The sequence below is a fragment of the Phaseolus vulgaris genome, unplaced genomic scaffold (assembly GCF_000499845.2).
Source record: "Phaseolus vulgaris cultivar G19833 unplaced genomic scaffold, P. vulgaris v2.0 scaffold_30, whole genome shotgun sequence".
Taxonomy (NCBI): Eukaryota; Viridiplantae; Streptophyta; class Magnoliopsida; order Fabales; family Fabaceae; genus Phaseolus; species Phaseolus vulgaris.
Genome location: NW_027174098.1, coordinates 242321 through 255938, shown reverse-complemented (window position 1 = coordinate 255938; position 13618 = coordinate 242321). Strand labels below are relative to the sequence as shown.

General features: G+C 35.9%; 2 protein-coding genes and 1 non-coding gene across 29 annotated transcripts; 1 reads left to right on the top strand and 2 right to left on the bottom strand.

The window, feature by feature from the left end:
* Window positions 1-213: 213 nt before the first annotated feature.
* Window positions 214-11571, top strand: LOC137817334 (probable NOT transcription complex subunit VIP2). 27 transcript variants are annotated; one of them, XM_068620613.1, is made up of 17 exons: window positions 306-453; window positions 583-761; window positions 1114-1252; window positions 3563-3635; window positions 3749-3930; window positions 4066-4114; window positions 4229-4441; window positions 5881-6090; window positions 6172-6273; window positions 7236-7324; window positions 7442-7636; window positions 7819-8238; window positions 8320-8372; window positions 8457-8498; window positions 8798-8942; window positions 9067-9156; window positions 10438-11571. In XM_068620613.1, the coding sequence occupies exons 3-16, from the start codon at window positions 1235-1237 to the stop codon at window positions 9130-9132; spliced, it is 1857 nt and encodes a 618-aa protein (XP_068476714.1). In that variant the 5' UTR covers window positions 306-453; window positions 583-761; window positions 1114-1234; the 3' UTR covers window positions 9133-9156; window positions 10438-11571. The 27 variants fall into 27 exon arrangements, with proteins under 27 accessions (XP_068476720.1, XP_068476715.1, XP_068476697.1 ...); XM_068620612.1 differs by lacking the exon at window positions 583-761 and having other exon boundaries at window positions 296-453; XM_068620611.1 differs by lacking the exon at window positions 10438-11571 and having other exon boundaries at window positions 9067-9659.
* Window positions 3591-3674, bottom strand: LOC137817344 (small nucleolar RNA snoR35). Its single transcript, XR_011081952.1, has one exon. It is a non-coding gene; the product is annotated as a small nucleolar RNA snoR35 (small nucleolar RNA).
* Window positions 10479-13618, bottom strand: LOC137817337 (ankyrin repeat-containing protein At5g02620-like). The gene is made up of 5 exons (XM_068620625.1): window positions 13484-13618; window positions 13163-13260; window positions 12353-12922; window positions 11856-12265; window positions 10479-11447 (listed from the first exon to the last, which is right to left on the bottom strand). The coding sequence occupies exons 3-5, from the start codon at window positions 12687-12689 to the stop codon at window positions 10557-10559; spliced, it is 1638 nt and encodes a 545-aa protein (XP_068476726.1). The 5' UTR covers window positions 12690-12922; window positions 13163-13260; window positions 13484-13618; the 3' UTR covers window positions 10479-10556.

Genomic DNA, 13618 nt, shown 5'->3' with positions numbered 1-13618 from the left:
TTTTATACTTGTATACTTATATAAATATACTAAATACGCTTATAAAACGAGTCTAATTTCTATATATTATTAATTATTATTAAATTTGTACTCTAGCAGTTAATCAAATTATAACTTTTAATATAATTATCTAAAAATTAACAAAAATTTGTTATATAATTTATGATTTTTAGATGCATACTTACATATACCTATACGTATGTATATACATACGTTCCGTTGAGAAGAGTAATAAGATAGTGAAACTATTATCGATACTCTCTCTATTACACTTTATCGTCTCTCAACCCAACCCAACCCAACCCAAGCCAACAACTAGTTAGATTAGAGGGAAGCTTTTGTATTCTACTTGCAACTCTTTCTCTCTCTCTCTCTGCATCTTTTTATTGTTCCGATTTAGGGCACCCAAACTCGGTCCTTGACTCAACCTTATCGCTCATCTTTCTTCTTCGGGTACTCTCTCCTCCATTTATTCTCTTCGCGCTTCTTAATTCCAAACTTCGATCCACTTAATCGTTTCCTTCATACGATCTTCCTTCACCGTCTCTGCTTAACGTCGGAATCACTGATTAATCATGTTAGGTTTCTCGGAGGCACTTGATTTTGTGGTTCCGCACTTTTCTAGTGTGGTTTATTATTTTTCACTTCGAATTCTGAACGGAATGAGGACTGTGAAATTCGACGGTTGATCAATTTATGTGGAAATGGTTTCATTTGTGGTTGATTACTAGGGAGCAGTACATGAAATTCTGTTGAATTTGGTATCAATTGACGCTGTTTATAATCGCTCTTAATTTTATCGCGATGTCGTTCGTCATTTGTGCGCAACCTGTTTAAACTACATTTTCTTCTTTGCAATTTTATTGTCTGTGCTATATAGATTCGACGTTTTTAGGTTGGTTTAATGTTTGGCTTCTAGAGTCTGCACATCCTTAGACTGCTGAAAGGGAATAAACATATGTTATGTATGATAACCTAAGAGTTAAGGCTTAATGTGACAATGAAATTCACTGTGTGAACTGTTGTGCTTACTTTGTTATGTAGTTGGATTTGTCCTTTCAACTGAATCATATGGCTTTTGATGTTGTTTTATTGGCATTTTGTTCTACCCAGGTTGTTGATTGGTTTAGGAGAGGAACTTTACATTGTTCACACATCTGTTGCTGAATAAAAAAGGGGCGGGTGTTTTTCAGCACAGTGATGAATGTTGGCTTGACGTTCTGAAATCCATGCAATGTCGAGCTTACTTAATGTAATTACTTAGTCCTGCAAAGCAAGAGGCTATGTTCAATAGTCTATCTCACTCTTAACTCAGTTTGCATTGTCATAGATTACCAAGTTGTTATAATTGAGGATTTTGATTCATCTTCATTGAATACGTGGCTTATATGATTGGCTGTGGGTGATTTTTTCCTCTGACATCAACTTTTAGTTTGAAGTTCTTGCTTGCATATTTTCATTACATCAAGTTTAATCTCCTTGTCATTTCTGATCCTTGATCTTTGGTACACGATATCATGATTGTATGATTTGAATTGTTTAGGCAATTACAGAGTGACTTCTAGGCTAAAATGTGCTGTTAAACAACGTGACATGTTGTAAGATTATTGTGCTTCACAGTGGTGTGTATACTAGAATGTCTTTAGTGATTATAATGTTTCTCGAACATTTTGATTGTTAGAGATCTCACATCAATTAGAAATATGGTCAAATTATAGTATATAAGTAGGTGAAAACCCAACCTTGCAAGCTAATTTTGTATGTTGAGTGAAGCCTAAATTCACATTTTAAGATGGAATCAATATTTGTCCTAACAAGGTTTTTGGGGCTTATCATACCACCCATTGTTGGGTCACTATCAAACTTCCCACTAATATCTAGTTTCATGCTTGAGATAATCAATTATTGATATGCTTGAGATATTCAATTCTTGATATGAGGGAGCGTGTTGAAGATCTCACATTAACTAGATATGTGACCAAATTATAGTAAATATAACTGGGTGCTTATCATACCAAGGTTTTTGGGGCTTATCATACCACCCATTGTTGGGTCACTATCAAACTTCCCACTAATATCTAGTTTCATGCTTGAGATAATCAATTATTGATATGCTTGAGATATTCAATTCTTGATATGAGGGAGCGTGTTGAAGATCTCACATTAACTAGATATGTGACCAAATTATAGTAAATATAACTGGGTGCAAATCCACTTTGCAAACTAGTTTTGTAAGATTGAGTTAGGTCTAAATTCACTTTCTAAGATTGATAAATCATAATTTGGATGTTTTAGATGTATCCGATTATCAAAGTAGCTTCAATTCAAATATTAACTTATTTAGTTAGAGCAGAACTGGGGTGATGTAGAACAATAGATCTAGATTCCTCCTTTGAGATCAACAATAAGCTTGGAGTACCATTCTGAGCTAGAGTCTGACTACGATTCAGATGCTTTATGAGGAAAAGGAAATATCAAATATGAATAAACTACATTTTGGAATCCAAAAATATGTGTAACTAAAGATTAAAAGTTCTTGATAAATCCTAATAAAATAAAAACTTAAACTAACGTACCCCAATGCCAAATGGCTTCTTACCACCTAAAGTTTTGAGGAAGGGTCAATGTAAGTTGCCTCCCCCTTGCATATGGAAATATTTCTAGATTCAAATTGATAACCATCAATACACAACTTTATTGTCTGTGCCTGGGCTCACCCTTTAATAAAATATAATCCTAATTTTCCTTATATATGAATTCCTTGCTGAATCCAAGTAGGAAATCTTAGCTTGATAATGTTTTACTAAGAACATAAAATTAATTTTAAGCAACTCTTTGGTCCCTAAAATATATGGTTGTTTTTTGTTTTGTTTCTCTTAATATTTTTTCCTGCTGTAGTCCTGATAATTCTTTTTGTTTCATTTTAGTCCCTGATGCACCCTATGTAATAGGGACTAAAAGGCTATTTAAGCCTAATCTCTAAATAACATACTATTTAAATATGTTTCTGTTTTCTGCGATTAGAGCATCCAAGCATTGGGAAAACTCAGTGTGTGTGTATATTGAGTGAAAATCAACTTTATATTGCCTTAAACTGAACATTTAATCCTTGCTATATGTTGGCTGCTACTTAGACTCATTCAATGTTGTAAATATCCTGGATTTTTTCAACCCTCTGTCATATTAAACTTGTGAAGGCAGGCCCACTATGTGGTGTTATGGGTCACAATGGTGTTTTTATATGTTGAATTTTGGCCTTCTCCATTAGTCTGCTATCTGCCATTGATAACCTCAGACTCATTATATTTACACTTGTACTTTTTATAATGAGTGCTAACCATTCTGTCCATGCAATTTACTGGCAATTGCCACTTAAAAAGTGAAATTTCTGTCTCTTGTTTAATGTTTCATACCTTATGCATGTTGAATACACATTGAATGAGAAAAACATTTTGTAAGTTGTCGTACTATTATTGATATTGTTCTTGTTTCATGTTAAGAAATTGATTCCCATTTCTGGAACGTATCTGTCTTCGAAGTAAATTTTAATTTCTGTTTGCAGTCTTCTCTGAACGGGTCTGCTTCAAATCTTCCAGATGGTGCTGCTGGGCGCTCCTTTGCTACGTCATTTTCTGGTCAGTCTGGTGTAGCCTCCCCAGTTTTTCATCACTCTGGTGGGAAAATTTTGCTAGAGTCAATCTTTTTCCTCCTCTCCTTTAGTTATATAATTGTCATGTTCTTGCTGCAGGTTCTATTCAGGGATTGCACAACATTCACGGGAGCTATAATGTACCCAATATGCCCAGTTCACTTACATCAAGAAACTCAACGTTAAATAGTGTTCCTTCTGGGGGAGGAGTTCAACAACCTTCAGCAAGCCTTTCAAGTGGAAGATTTGCGTCAAATAATCTACCCGTTGCTCTGTCACAGGTGAATGCATTTGTGTTTGAACATCTTGAGAGTAGTACCTGAAGTTCTGAGCCAATTTAACTCTCCTGCCTGTCATTTGTTTTCTGCTGTTGTGTAACATGAATGTTTTTATTTGTCTATACATCGTATTTGCAGCTATCTCATGGAAGCTCCCATGGACATTCAGGAGTCAACAGTAGAGGAGGTATAAGTGTTATAGGAAATCCTGGATTTAATAGTAGCACAAATGGAGTTGCTGGTCCTATTCCTGGGATTCTTCCAACTTCTGCTGCAATTGGTAATCGAAATGCTGTTCCAGGATTGGGAGTATCCCCAATTTTGGGAAATGCAGGTCCTCGAATCACCAGTTCGATGGGAAACATGGTTGGTGGGGGGAACATTGGGAGGATAAGCTCTGGAGGATTGTCTGTTCCTGGCCTTGCTTCTCGTATAAATTTAGGTGGAAATGCTGGCTCTGGTGGTTTAGGCGTGCAAGGACAGAATCGATTGATGAGTGGTGTTCTTTCGCAAGGTATGTTTTGGTAGTCACAAGAGCATTGAATTGGTGTGTAAATCTTTTTTCCTAAGAAATACCTGATTGTGTTTAGTTGAGATTTGCTTCAAAAGGGTTAGAATTTTGATATTAAAGCTATGCAAACTTTGTATATTATTATTTCTTAGCTATATAATTACTTCATATCGACCAAAATATATTAGCTATAAGGATGAATTTTTCATATACTAATTTGATGATCATAAATACAATTTTCTTTTTATCTACTTTATATAATTAGATGACAAGTTGTTTCAGCACCTTGAAATCAGTTATTTGCGACATTCATTGGTCAACATAATGTTTCTTCAGCTATGACCATTGAACATTATTTTCTTTGTATATACTTGTAATAAGGATTAAAGAATAGTATCTTATCCAACCCTCCAGTTTTATTCATCGGGAACAATGAAATGCAGAATTTTGTTATTCAAATACTTTTTTCCTCCCTTTATAATAATTTTTATTTCTTCCTATATTTTTTAAAGTGAACTAAATGCTGTCATTGGAACACAGAGTTTGGTCCCAAAACTTCCTTGATGTGATCTCTGTGAGAGCGGATGGTATGTGGTGATTATGAAGCAAGGGGGCCAATAAACAAAAGGCACCCATAATTTCATTACAAATAAAGAGTATAAATCTGGTCAAGTTTAGTAGTATAGTATCCATTATTTTCATCGTTATTCAGCACATGGCAGGTGTCATTGTGCTGCTTTGTGTATCACTTACTTCCTTCCCATTGAATGTCCAATGAAACAATTATCTTGTCTGTTTGGACAAACGTAAGCCTACCTCTTGATACAATTTGAGTTGACACATCAATATGAGTTGTTCCACACTAATATTATTAAAAAATTAAATTTTGACTTTTAGAGAAGTCAACTCAAATAGAAGGTGAAGTACCTTTCTCAATAGATATGACTTCATATTCTTATTTTGGGGTTTTTTTAAAGTGATAAAGTTCTAATACTGCATAATATAATATCTCTTCATTATTATAAGAGAAAGGTGGATATTATCAATTTAGTTCTTTTGTTATGTTACTCTTACTTCATTTCATCTGTTTTGTTAGAGTGTTGTTGTTGTGTCTGGTGTTTGTGCAGTGGTCCTGTTCTTCATAGGTTGCTTGTCTACTGCTCTACTTATTTTGAATTTGTTTTCTCTTTTATGTCACAGTATGTGTTGCTGTGGTTTTTGAATGTTATATGTTGGTCTGTCTTTAAAATAGCAAAATGTACTAGAGATAGAGATACCTATTGAAGAACTGTTTATTTTTTAGAATTATATAAATTGTTGGATTTAATCGTTTATTTGTTTGATGTGATGAACATTAGGTTTTTAATTCCCTTTAATATTGAGTTTATTTGATGTGTAGATTAAATGTGCTACTTTGTGGTGACAACCACTTTTTGATTCAGGATCTCCACAGGTAATTTCAATGCTAGGAAATTCCTATCCTAGTGCTGGAGGTCCACTTTCACAAAGTCATGTTCAAACAGTAAATAACTTGAACTCTATGGGGATGCTGAATGATGTGAATTCTGGTGACAGTTCACCTTTTGATATCAATGACTTCCCTCAACTGACCACTCATCCTAGTTCTGCTGGTGGGCCTCAAGGACAGTTGGGTGTGTGAAGGAAAATGTTGTTTTGCTTGATACATTGCTCACCTTCCACAAAAAAAGAATAATGTAAACTATAAATTTCAGGTTCTTTACGAAAACAGGGTCTTGGAGTTAGTCCCATTGTCCAACAAAACCAAGAGTTTAGTATTCAAAAGGAAGACTTCCCAGCTTTACCAGGATTCAAAGGTGTTGTATGTACATTGTTTGGTTAATATGTGTGAGCTTATGCATTCAGTTGGAAATTTAGCCAGCTTAATCATATTATTTTCTTGTTTTGGAGATTACAAGAACGAAAGCCTTATTTCACTAGGTGAAGTTGGCTATATGAATCACACAATGCCATCTATCTAGATTAAAGACCAATTTTCAGAGATATTATTCACCTTGAGATCTCTCTTTAACAACTTTTTCTAGTGTCCTTTTTTGTCTCCTTCCCTTCTTCATATGACTAAAACCATACAATGTGCTTTCAATGACCTTCTTTTAACCTGTCCAAACAACCTTAACCAATTTTCTGCCATCTTTCCCTCAATTGATGCCATAATATTATTTGTTCTGTCATTTTGTTTTCTGTCTTTCTTGTATGACCACATCCATTTTTAACATTCTCATTTCTTGGACCCATCTTTTTCTTGGCTCCTTAGAGTCCAAATTTATTATCAGAGTATAGGTAGAGGAATTGTGATACTTGTATAATGAAATTTATGCTGCTTCTTGTGGAAGTGCTTCTGGATGTTTGCATGTACATTTACTTTTTATGTGTAGCATCATTAGGGTTTTGCACGAGGTTCTTTACATGGTGCATTCTGCATCCATGTTTTGTTCTCATGTTCTTCTGGTTGATTTTTATATGAATAAGGGCTCTTTTCTTTGTGTTTGGTATATATGTGTGACCAGTCATACATTTAGTGAGGATGCTTCAATGGTTCTTATTGTTGTTTGTATGTGATGACATATTCCAATGATATCTTTAAGTTTGCACTACGAATCTTTGATTGCTTGTCGGGAATCACGTCTTAGTTTTCTGTGTGTGATGTCATATTCTAATTATTTTTGGTCAAATTTGTTTATGAACTGAGAACTGTAAATGAGTAGAGGTTAGTCAGTTGGCTTCATCATTTGTTTTTGACCATGGTATTTGTACACAGGTGGTACTGCCGATTTTGCAATGGATATGTACCAGAAAGAACAACTTCATGATAACACTGTGTCAATGATGCAATCTCAGCATTTCTCCGTGAGTTTTATGTTGCAAAAAATGGAGTTATCTTCTCCTTATACATTTCCATGTGTTTATAATATAATATTAATGGATCAAAATCCATTCTCAATCTTGATTGCCTTCAATCTACAGCAGATGGGGAGATCTTCTGGTTTCAGTTTGGGGGGATCATATCCGTCACATCGTACACAGCAGCAGCAGCAACAGCAGCATACCCCTTCGGTCAGTGGTAATGGGGTCTCCTTTTCATCTGTAAACAATCAAGATCTTCTCCATTTGCATGGAACAGATATGTTTCCATCTTCACACTCAACTTATCATTCCCAGGTCAGTTAATTTTCTACTTAGAAAAATTAGGCACCTGCTTTTGTGTGGCTATACATCATGAGTCTTTTAATTATTATGTACATGAAACACTGAAATGAGTGTAAGGGCCCATTTGAACTGAAATTCAGTATTTCCACCAAAGCAAGTCCTGACATTCTTGTGACTTTTGGTTTTTGGTTTAGACCAGTGGACCTCCTGGCATTGGACTAAGGCCTCTAAATTCTCCAAATACTGGTATGGGTTCATATGACCAGCTTATTCAGCAGTATCAACAGCAGCAGAACCAGTCCCAGTTCCGCCTTCAGCAAATGTCAGCTGCAAATCAGTCTTTTAGGGATCAGGGCATGAAATCTATGCAAAGTGTGCAATCTAGTCCAGATCCATTTGGTGCACTTGGCTTGTTCAGTGTAGTCCATATAAGTGATCCTGACCTGAAATATCTTGCTCATGGGATTGATCTCACAACACTTGGTTTGAATTTGAATTCATCAGAAAATCTTTACAAAACTTTTCGATCTCCATGGTCTGATGAACCGGCCAAGGGCGATCCAGAGTTCAGTGTGCTACAATGTTATTATGCTAAACAGCCGCCTGCCCTACATGTGAATGTTCTTTATTTTGCTTTATCATTTAATTGCCCTTAGCATTTTGTTCTTTATTGAGGCCAAGTTTGTGTTATGCAGCAAGGTTATTTTTTGAAGTTTTCGGTGGAAACATTGTTTTACATATTTTACAGGTGCTTTTTGAAATCTGATCTTGTTTGCATTCACATTTGACTTGCTTGATATTATAATCAAGGAAAATTGTTCTTTTATTTCAGCATGCCCAAGGATGAAGCACAACTATATGCAGCAAATGAACTGTATGCATTCTACCCTTCTTGTTTGGTGTTGTTTTTGGATGATTTATTCTTAGTTCTGAATTACTTTAGGATTATTACATTTAGGGGATTCTTGGCAACAATATTTTCAATTTGGCAATATTGAACTGTATGTGCTGTTTTTTAAGTTATACCGCATTGACGACTCTTTGGAAATTACTAATCATTGTTCGATCTGATTAATCTGGGATTTGACTTATTTTGTCTGGAGTATTTAAATTGATTTGTGTTTCGTTTTATCGGAGCAATAATTGTTAACGAGGCAGGGTTGTTGCTTGCAGTTACAAACGAGGTTGGTTTTATCATAAAGAACATCGTTTTTGGTTTATAAGAGTTCCCAACATGGAGCCGCTTGTCAAAACAAATACATACGAGAGAGGATCTTACCACTGTTTTGATCCAACTACCTTTGAAACAGTCCGGAAGGTTTGCTTTTGTACTTGTATACTGCACGAATGGACACATTCATGCGCCTAAAGTTGGATGTGAAATCATTTTTTTCCGGTATAATTCTGTCTCGTTAGGCCTCTAATGGACTGCCTTCTTGCAGGATAATTTTGTTCTTCATTATGAGTTGGTGGAAAAGAGACCGTCTTTGCCTCAACCTCAACGTTAAGGAGGAAAAAAGAAAACCTTAAATGTAAAGTTTTTACTTGTGAATTTAGTTTGTAGGACGCAAGTCATTTCTCATCATTAGTGATCCTTCAATTTGGCGTTGATCTTACATTCTCTTCAATCTTGATGCACTGAGAAATGTTATCCTTTTCCCCCCCAGCCATAATACAGTTAAAATAATGGACGTTAGGATAACCTGGCTGTCTGAAAGTGGCAGATATGGATGGCCCAATGCACACAGAAATACACCCCAAATAGATTGGATGCGGTGTCTAGTATTAGTTCTTTACAGCATACATGAACATTCAACTCTTGAAGGGGAGTTCTTTTTAAAGATAAAATTAAAAGGCATTAGTTTTGTTAAAATTTACTCCTACGATTTATGATTATGCTTTACCTTTCATTCTAAAGTGAACTATTCACTTTAAGAGAAACACCGGGAATATAATCTGTGATTCTTTCAAATAGTCTACAATATTGTTGAATTATATGGAATCTTATGAGTAATACAGGTTTCACTTTGTATAAGTGTTTGACTCGTAGTTTAATTTTTAATATATTTGTCAATTGTAGTGATTTGAAAATAATTGAGAGTTTTACTAGCATAAAAAGGCTCTTACTAAATAAAGCCAAACACTCAACAAATAGCCCTTCCAATGTGTGCTTTCTTCAACTGAAGATGATAAATTTATTGGTGTGTATTAACAGAACGTGATACATAAAATTGCAAGGTGGTTGAATCAAACCATGAGGTTATAACATGAAAGGATTGACACCTAATGTCAATCTGTCATTATTCATTTCCCTCTTAAAAAATTTAGCTCCCAAATATACTGTGCCAATTGAATTTAATGGAAAATAGGCTAGGGGTTAAGGAAAGTGATTTTGACTTGAAGTAATTTTGAATTCGTTAGTAACACGTTTTTTAACGTATACTTACCATAATAATTAAATTCATTAAAAACAAAAAAAGGATAAAATGAGTGGTGCTAACAATTTTCATATATTAAACGCCGATCAAAACTAAAAGAATATAGTTTCATTTGGTTGTTTATTTTTGTTAGGCCACTCAGTCGTTGTATCTAACTGATAGTGATTGCTTTAACTGTAAAAAAAGCTCCATTTCAGAGACAAACTCGTCGGAATTGGATTATCTGTTATCATATGGAACGGATTAATTAAACTATATATGCTTTGTTTCCATAGTCAAATTCACTTCCCATTTTCATTGTTTTTAGGAAGGAGACTATTTACTGTTATGATTTATTTAGTACGTTATTAATATTAGCCATTTCTTGTTCTTCAGATACACATTTGGAAGTTCCACTTTAGTTGGATATAGCTCCATTTGGCCCGGTGCTTTTAAATTGGAAAGCGAAAGAAAGCAAGAGCTAAATAGGAACAGACTGAGTAAGTTGGTTCTATCTAAATCGCATACATTTTCTTATAATACTCACTGTTTAATAGCTCAGAATCTGAAAAGGCCGACACTGAAAAAGACTTAGACCTGCTGTGCAATGAAGATTTTCGAACGTTCTTCAAATTTGAGGCCTCAATGCGATGCCTAATGACCCAGTAACACATAGTCCCCAAGGTCGTAGCCATTATGGTTGTTCCTATAATGGACACTCCTATGGCCAGCCACTTCTCTTCCTTCCCCACCACTACAAATGACAGTGCCAAGAAGGCCACGGAAATGAGAACACAAGCCAGCCACATTAGCTTGTTTATCACTGCCATCATCTGCTTCTTTGCTTTGCTTTCTATGACAACAACCGAGGTTTGCACCACCACCACCGCCAAAGAGATAAACAGTGCAACGGAATCAAACACAAAGAAAATGATGAAAGAGACTTCTGGGGCTATGTTTGCCTCACCAAGGGACATCCCTGGAGGAATATCATGTGGGTCATCAACGAATTGGCCAGGAACTGTGAAAATAGCCGCAAAGGCCACGGTGGCAATTAGGACTGCCACCACGGTTGTGGAGTTTATTGCATTGTTGAGCCCTTCGGCGTGCATTTTGTTAATACGTTTGGCAATGCCCTGAACCCGTTTTCTGGTTTGGCGTGTGTGTTCCAACTGGTGGTGGACCTCGTGCTTTATATCACTCACCGTCTGTTTCAACTCACGGGCTGTAGTAGCCGTTGTGCCCTGAGGGGGCTTTATAGTCCTCGCACTCTGAACACCATATTCCAAAAGAATGGCTTTCACATCATTGTTCCCCGTTTTCTCAGCAGTGTCTAATGCTGTTTCACCAGACCTATTCACTGCACTTGTTATAGTTTCCTTCTGTTCTAAAAGCAACTTTACAATCTGCAGAAACAAGTTTATTCAGATAAACATATGTTGGCCTCTCACTCTGCATATACAATTTATTTGAGGAATATCAATGTAAAAGGTTTTTCCAATGTTATTCAATCACTACTAATCATGAATAATAGATGTATTGAATTTTACAACAATTGTTACATTGCAAAGCATACAAGCAACCATTTCTGATTAGTTGTCTTAATAAATCATTCAAGCTGATAGCTGGAGCAATTAGTAGATAATTCTTTCAAACATGGAAAGACAAATCACACACACACACAAAAAAAACATTCATCCAGAGCTGGGGTGATGATCTAAATTACTATCCACTTGACATCACAACATTATACATACATGAAGCCTACAGAAAATTTTAGTTGAAATTATGGCAAGCGGTGGCCTAGTTTTTACCTTACTCCTGCCCTTCCTGGTTGCTATATGCAATGCTGTGTTTCCCTTACTGTCAACCATGTTTATTGATGAGGGATCTGCTTTTATCAACTCCTCCACCATCTCAAGCTTCTGCCCTTTAGCTGCCATGTGAAGTGCTGTCTGGCCCTTCTTATCGGTCCGGGTGGCAACCCCAGGCTCCTTCTCAAGAATTGCTTTCACAACTACCACATGTCCATTTCTCGCAGCAGAATGCAGAGCTGTTTTCCCATTACTTCTAGCAATGGTTGCCAGACTACTTCCTGCTTCCAATAGGAACTTCACTATTTCAGTGTGCCCTTGTATTGCAGCTGTGTGCAAAGCTGTGGTGTTGGATGGATCCACAGTCATTGACAACTCAGGATGACTTTCCATGAGAACCTTCATTACATCTACAACAAAGCAAAGAGAAGTGAGGTTTCCTTTTAAATCAAATCAAACAAGCAGATATTGAAATAAAGCCTAACCAACCACATTACCTAAATCCCCTTGTTTGGCAGCAATGTGCAATGCATCAAAACCATTTCTAGCTTTAATTCCAGCATCAGCAAGATCATAATACTGAATCATCTCCCTAACTACATCAATGTAACCATATTCAGCAGCAATATAAAGGAGCGTTTCTCCATCTTGATTCTGCTTGGATAATAATTCATGCAATTCAGCCTCATCAGTTCCCAAAATGGCATCCTTCAGCACATCCAAATTCCCTGCTCTTGCTGCAAAATGCAAAGGTGTATCGTCCCTTTTTCCGGTCAATTGTTTTGTCATTTTTTTCCTATGGGTGTTTATTGCCTGCAGCGCTGGTCTTTCCATATTGGCTTCTTCACCTACCTATTAAATTCTACTCTGTCGATGCTAGTTATCAGTATATCAACAAAACCTTCTTTCTTTCGTTCCTCCAAAATCCCAGATCAAAGCTAGCGTCTTTCATTCCACGGCAACTCAACGGGGAGGATCATCCAATCAATGTCAAATATACATATTTTTATAAACTTCTTATCTCTTCTATCTTTCACAAAAGTTAGATATTTCCGTTCTTCCTGTGTCTGTTCACAAAAGAAAAAAAAAAGGTTAAAAACATTGTTCCTAGATATGTTTTCCCACTGCATTATCATTGTGTTTAAAGAGAGAGATTCTAAAGAACCAAAGCAACCCCACACCCCAGGATTTGAAAAAATACAAAAAAAAAAAAAAGAAGCAATTATTGTTTTGTTGAAGCATTCCTTAAATCATCATTTATGTGAACGAAAAAAGAAGGAAAAAAAAAGGTTGAAAATGAAATTTACTTGGGGTTGAAGGAAGAAGCAGGACCCTCAACGCGAAAGCCATGGAAATGTAAGATTTGAGGGAGGCTTTCAGAAAGGCATGAGCCTAGAAGCACACGCTGCAAGGAACATTAACTCAGGATATGATTTGTGTATATCTAATAATAATAATAACTGGGATAGCAAAAGTGATATGAGAAAGTAAATAAATATTATGGAATGAGAGAAAGACGTTAGAAGCATTGGGATTAAGAAATGAAAGATGAAAAGCAGGTGAAAGCAACAATGTATAACAAGAGTTTTATGGCAATCTAAATCACAGAGAGATCCTAATAGACGCACCAAGTTCATCCTTAATTGCAAAGGTTGTGATGAGGAGATTCCTCCACAAACTCAATAGATGATCAAATACGCATCAAAGGAACATAAGGGAGAGAGATGAAGTGGTCACCAATGAAGAAAAACGGAAATAACAGA

What these genes read in the sequence shown, in the direction of transcription:
- LOC137817334 (XM_068620598.1), top strand. An exon ending in CCCAGTTTTTCATCACTCTG is followed by an intron (nt 3,675 to 3,748) that starts GTGGGAAAATTT and finishes TTCTTGCTGCAG; the next exon opens with GTTCTATTCAGGGATTGCAC. An exon ending in ACTCAACTTATCATTCCCAG is followed by an intron (nt 7,637 to 7,818) that starts GTCAGTTAATTT and finishes TTTTTGGTTTAG; the next exon opens with ACCAGTGGACCTCCTGGCAT.
- LOC137817337 (XM_068620625.1), bottom strand. Translation starts at nt 12,689, where the DNA reads ATGGAAAGACCAGCGCTGCAGGCAATAAACACCCATAGGAAAAAAATG. An exon ending in TGCCAAACAAGGGGATTTAG is followed by an intron (nt 12,266 to 12,352) that starts GTAATGTGGTTG and finishes GCTTTGTTGTAG; the next exon opens with ATGTAATGAAGGTTCTCATG. An exon ending in CCAGGAAGGGCAGGAGTAAG is followed by an intron (nt 11,448 to 11,855) that starts GTAAAAACTAGG and finishes TTGTTTCTGCAG; the next exon opens with ATTGTAAAGTTGCTTTTAGA.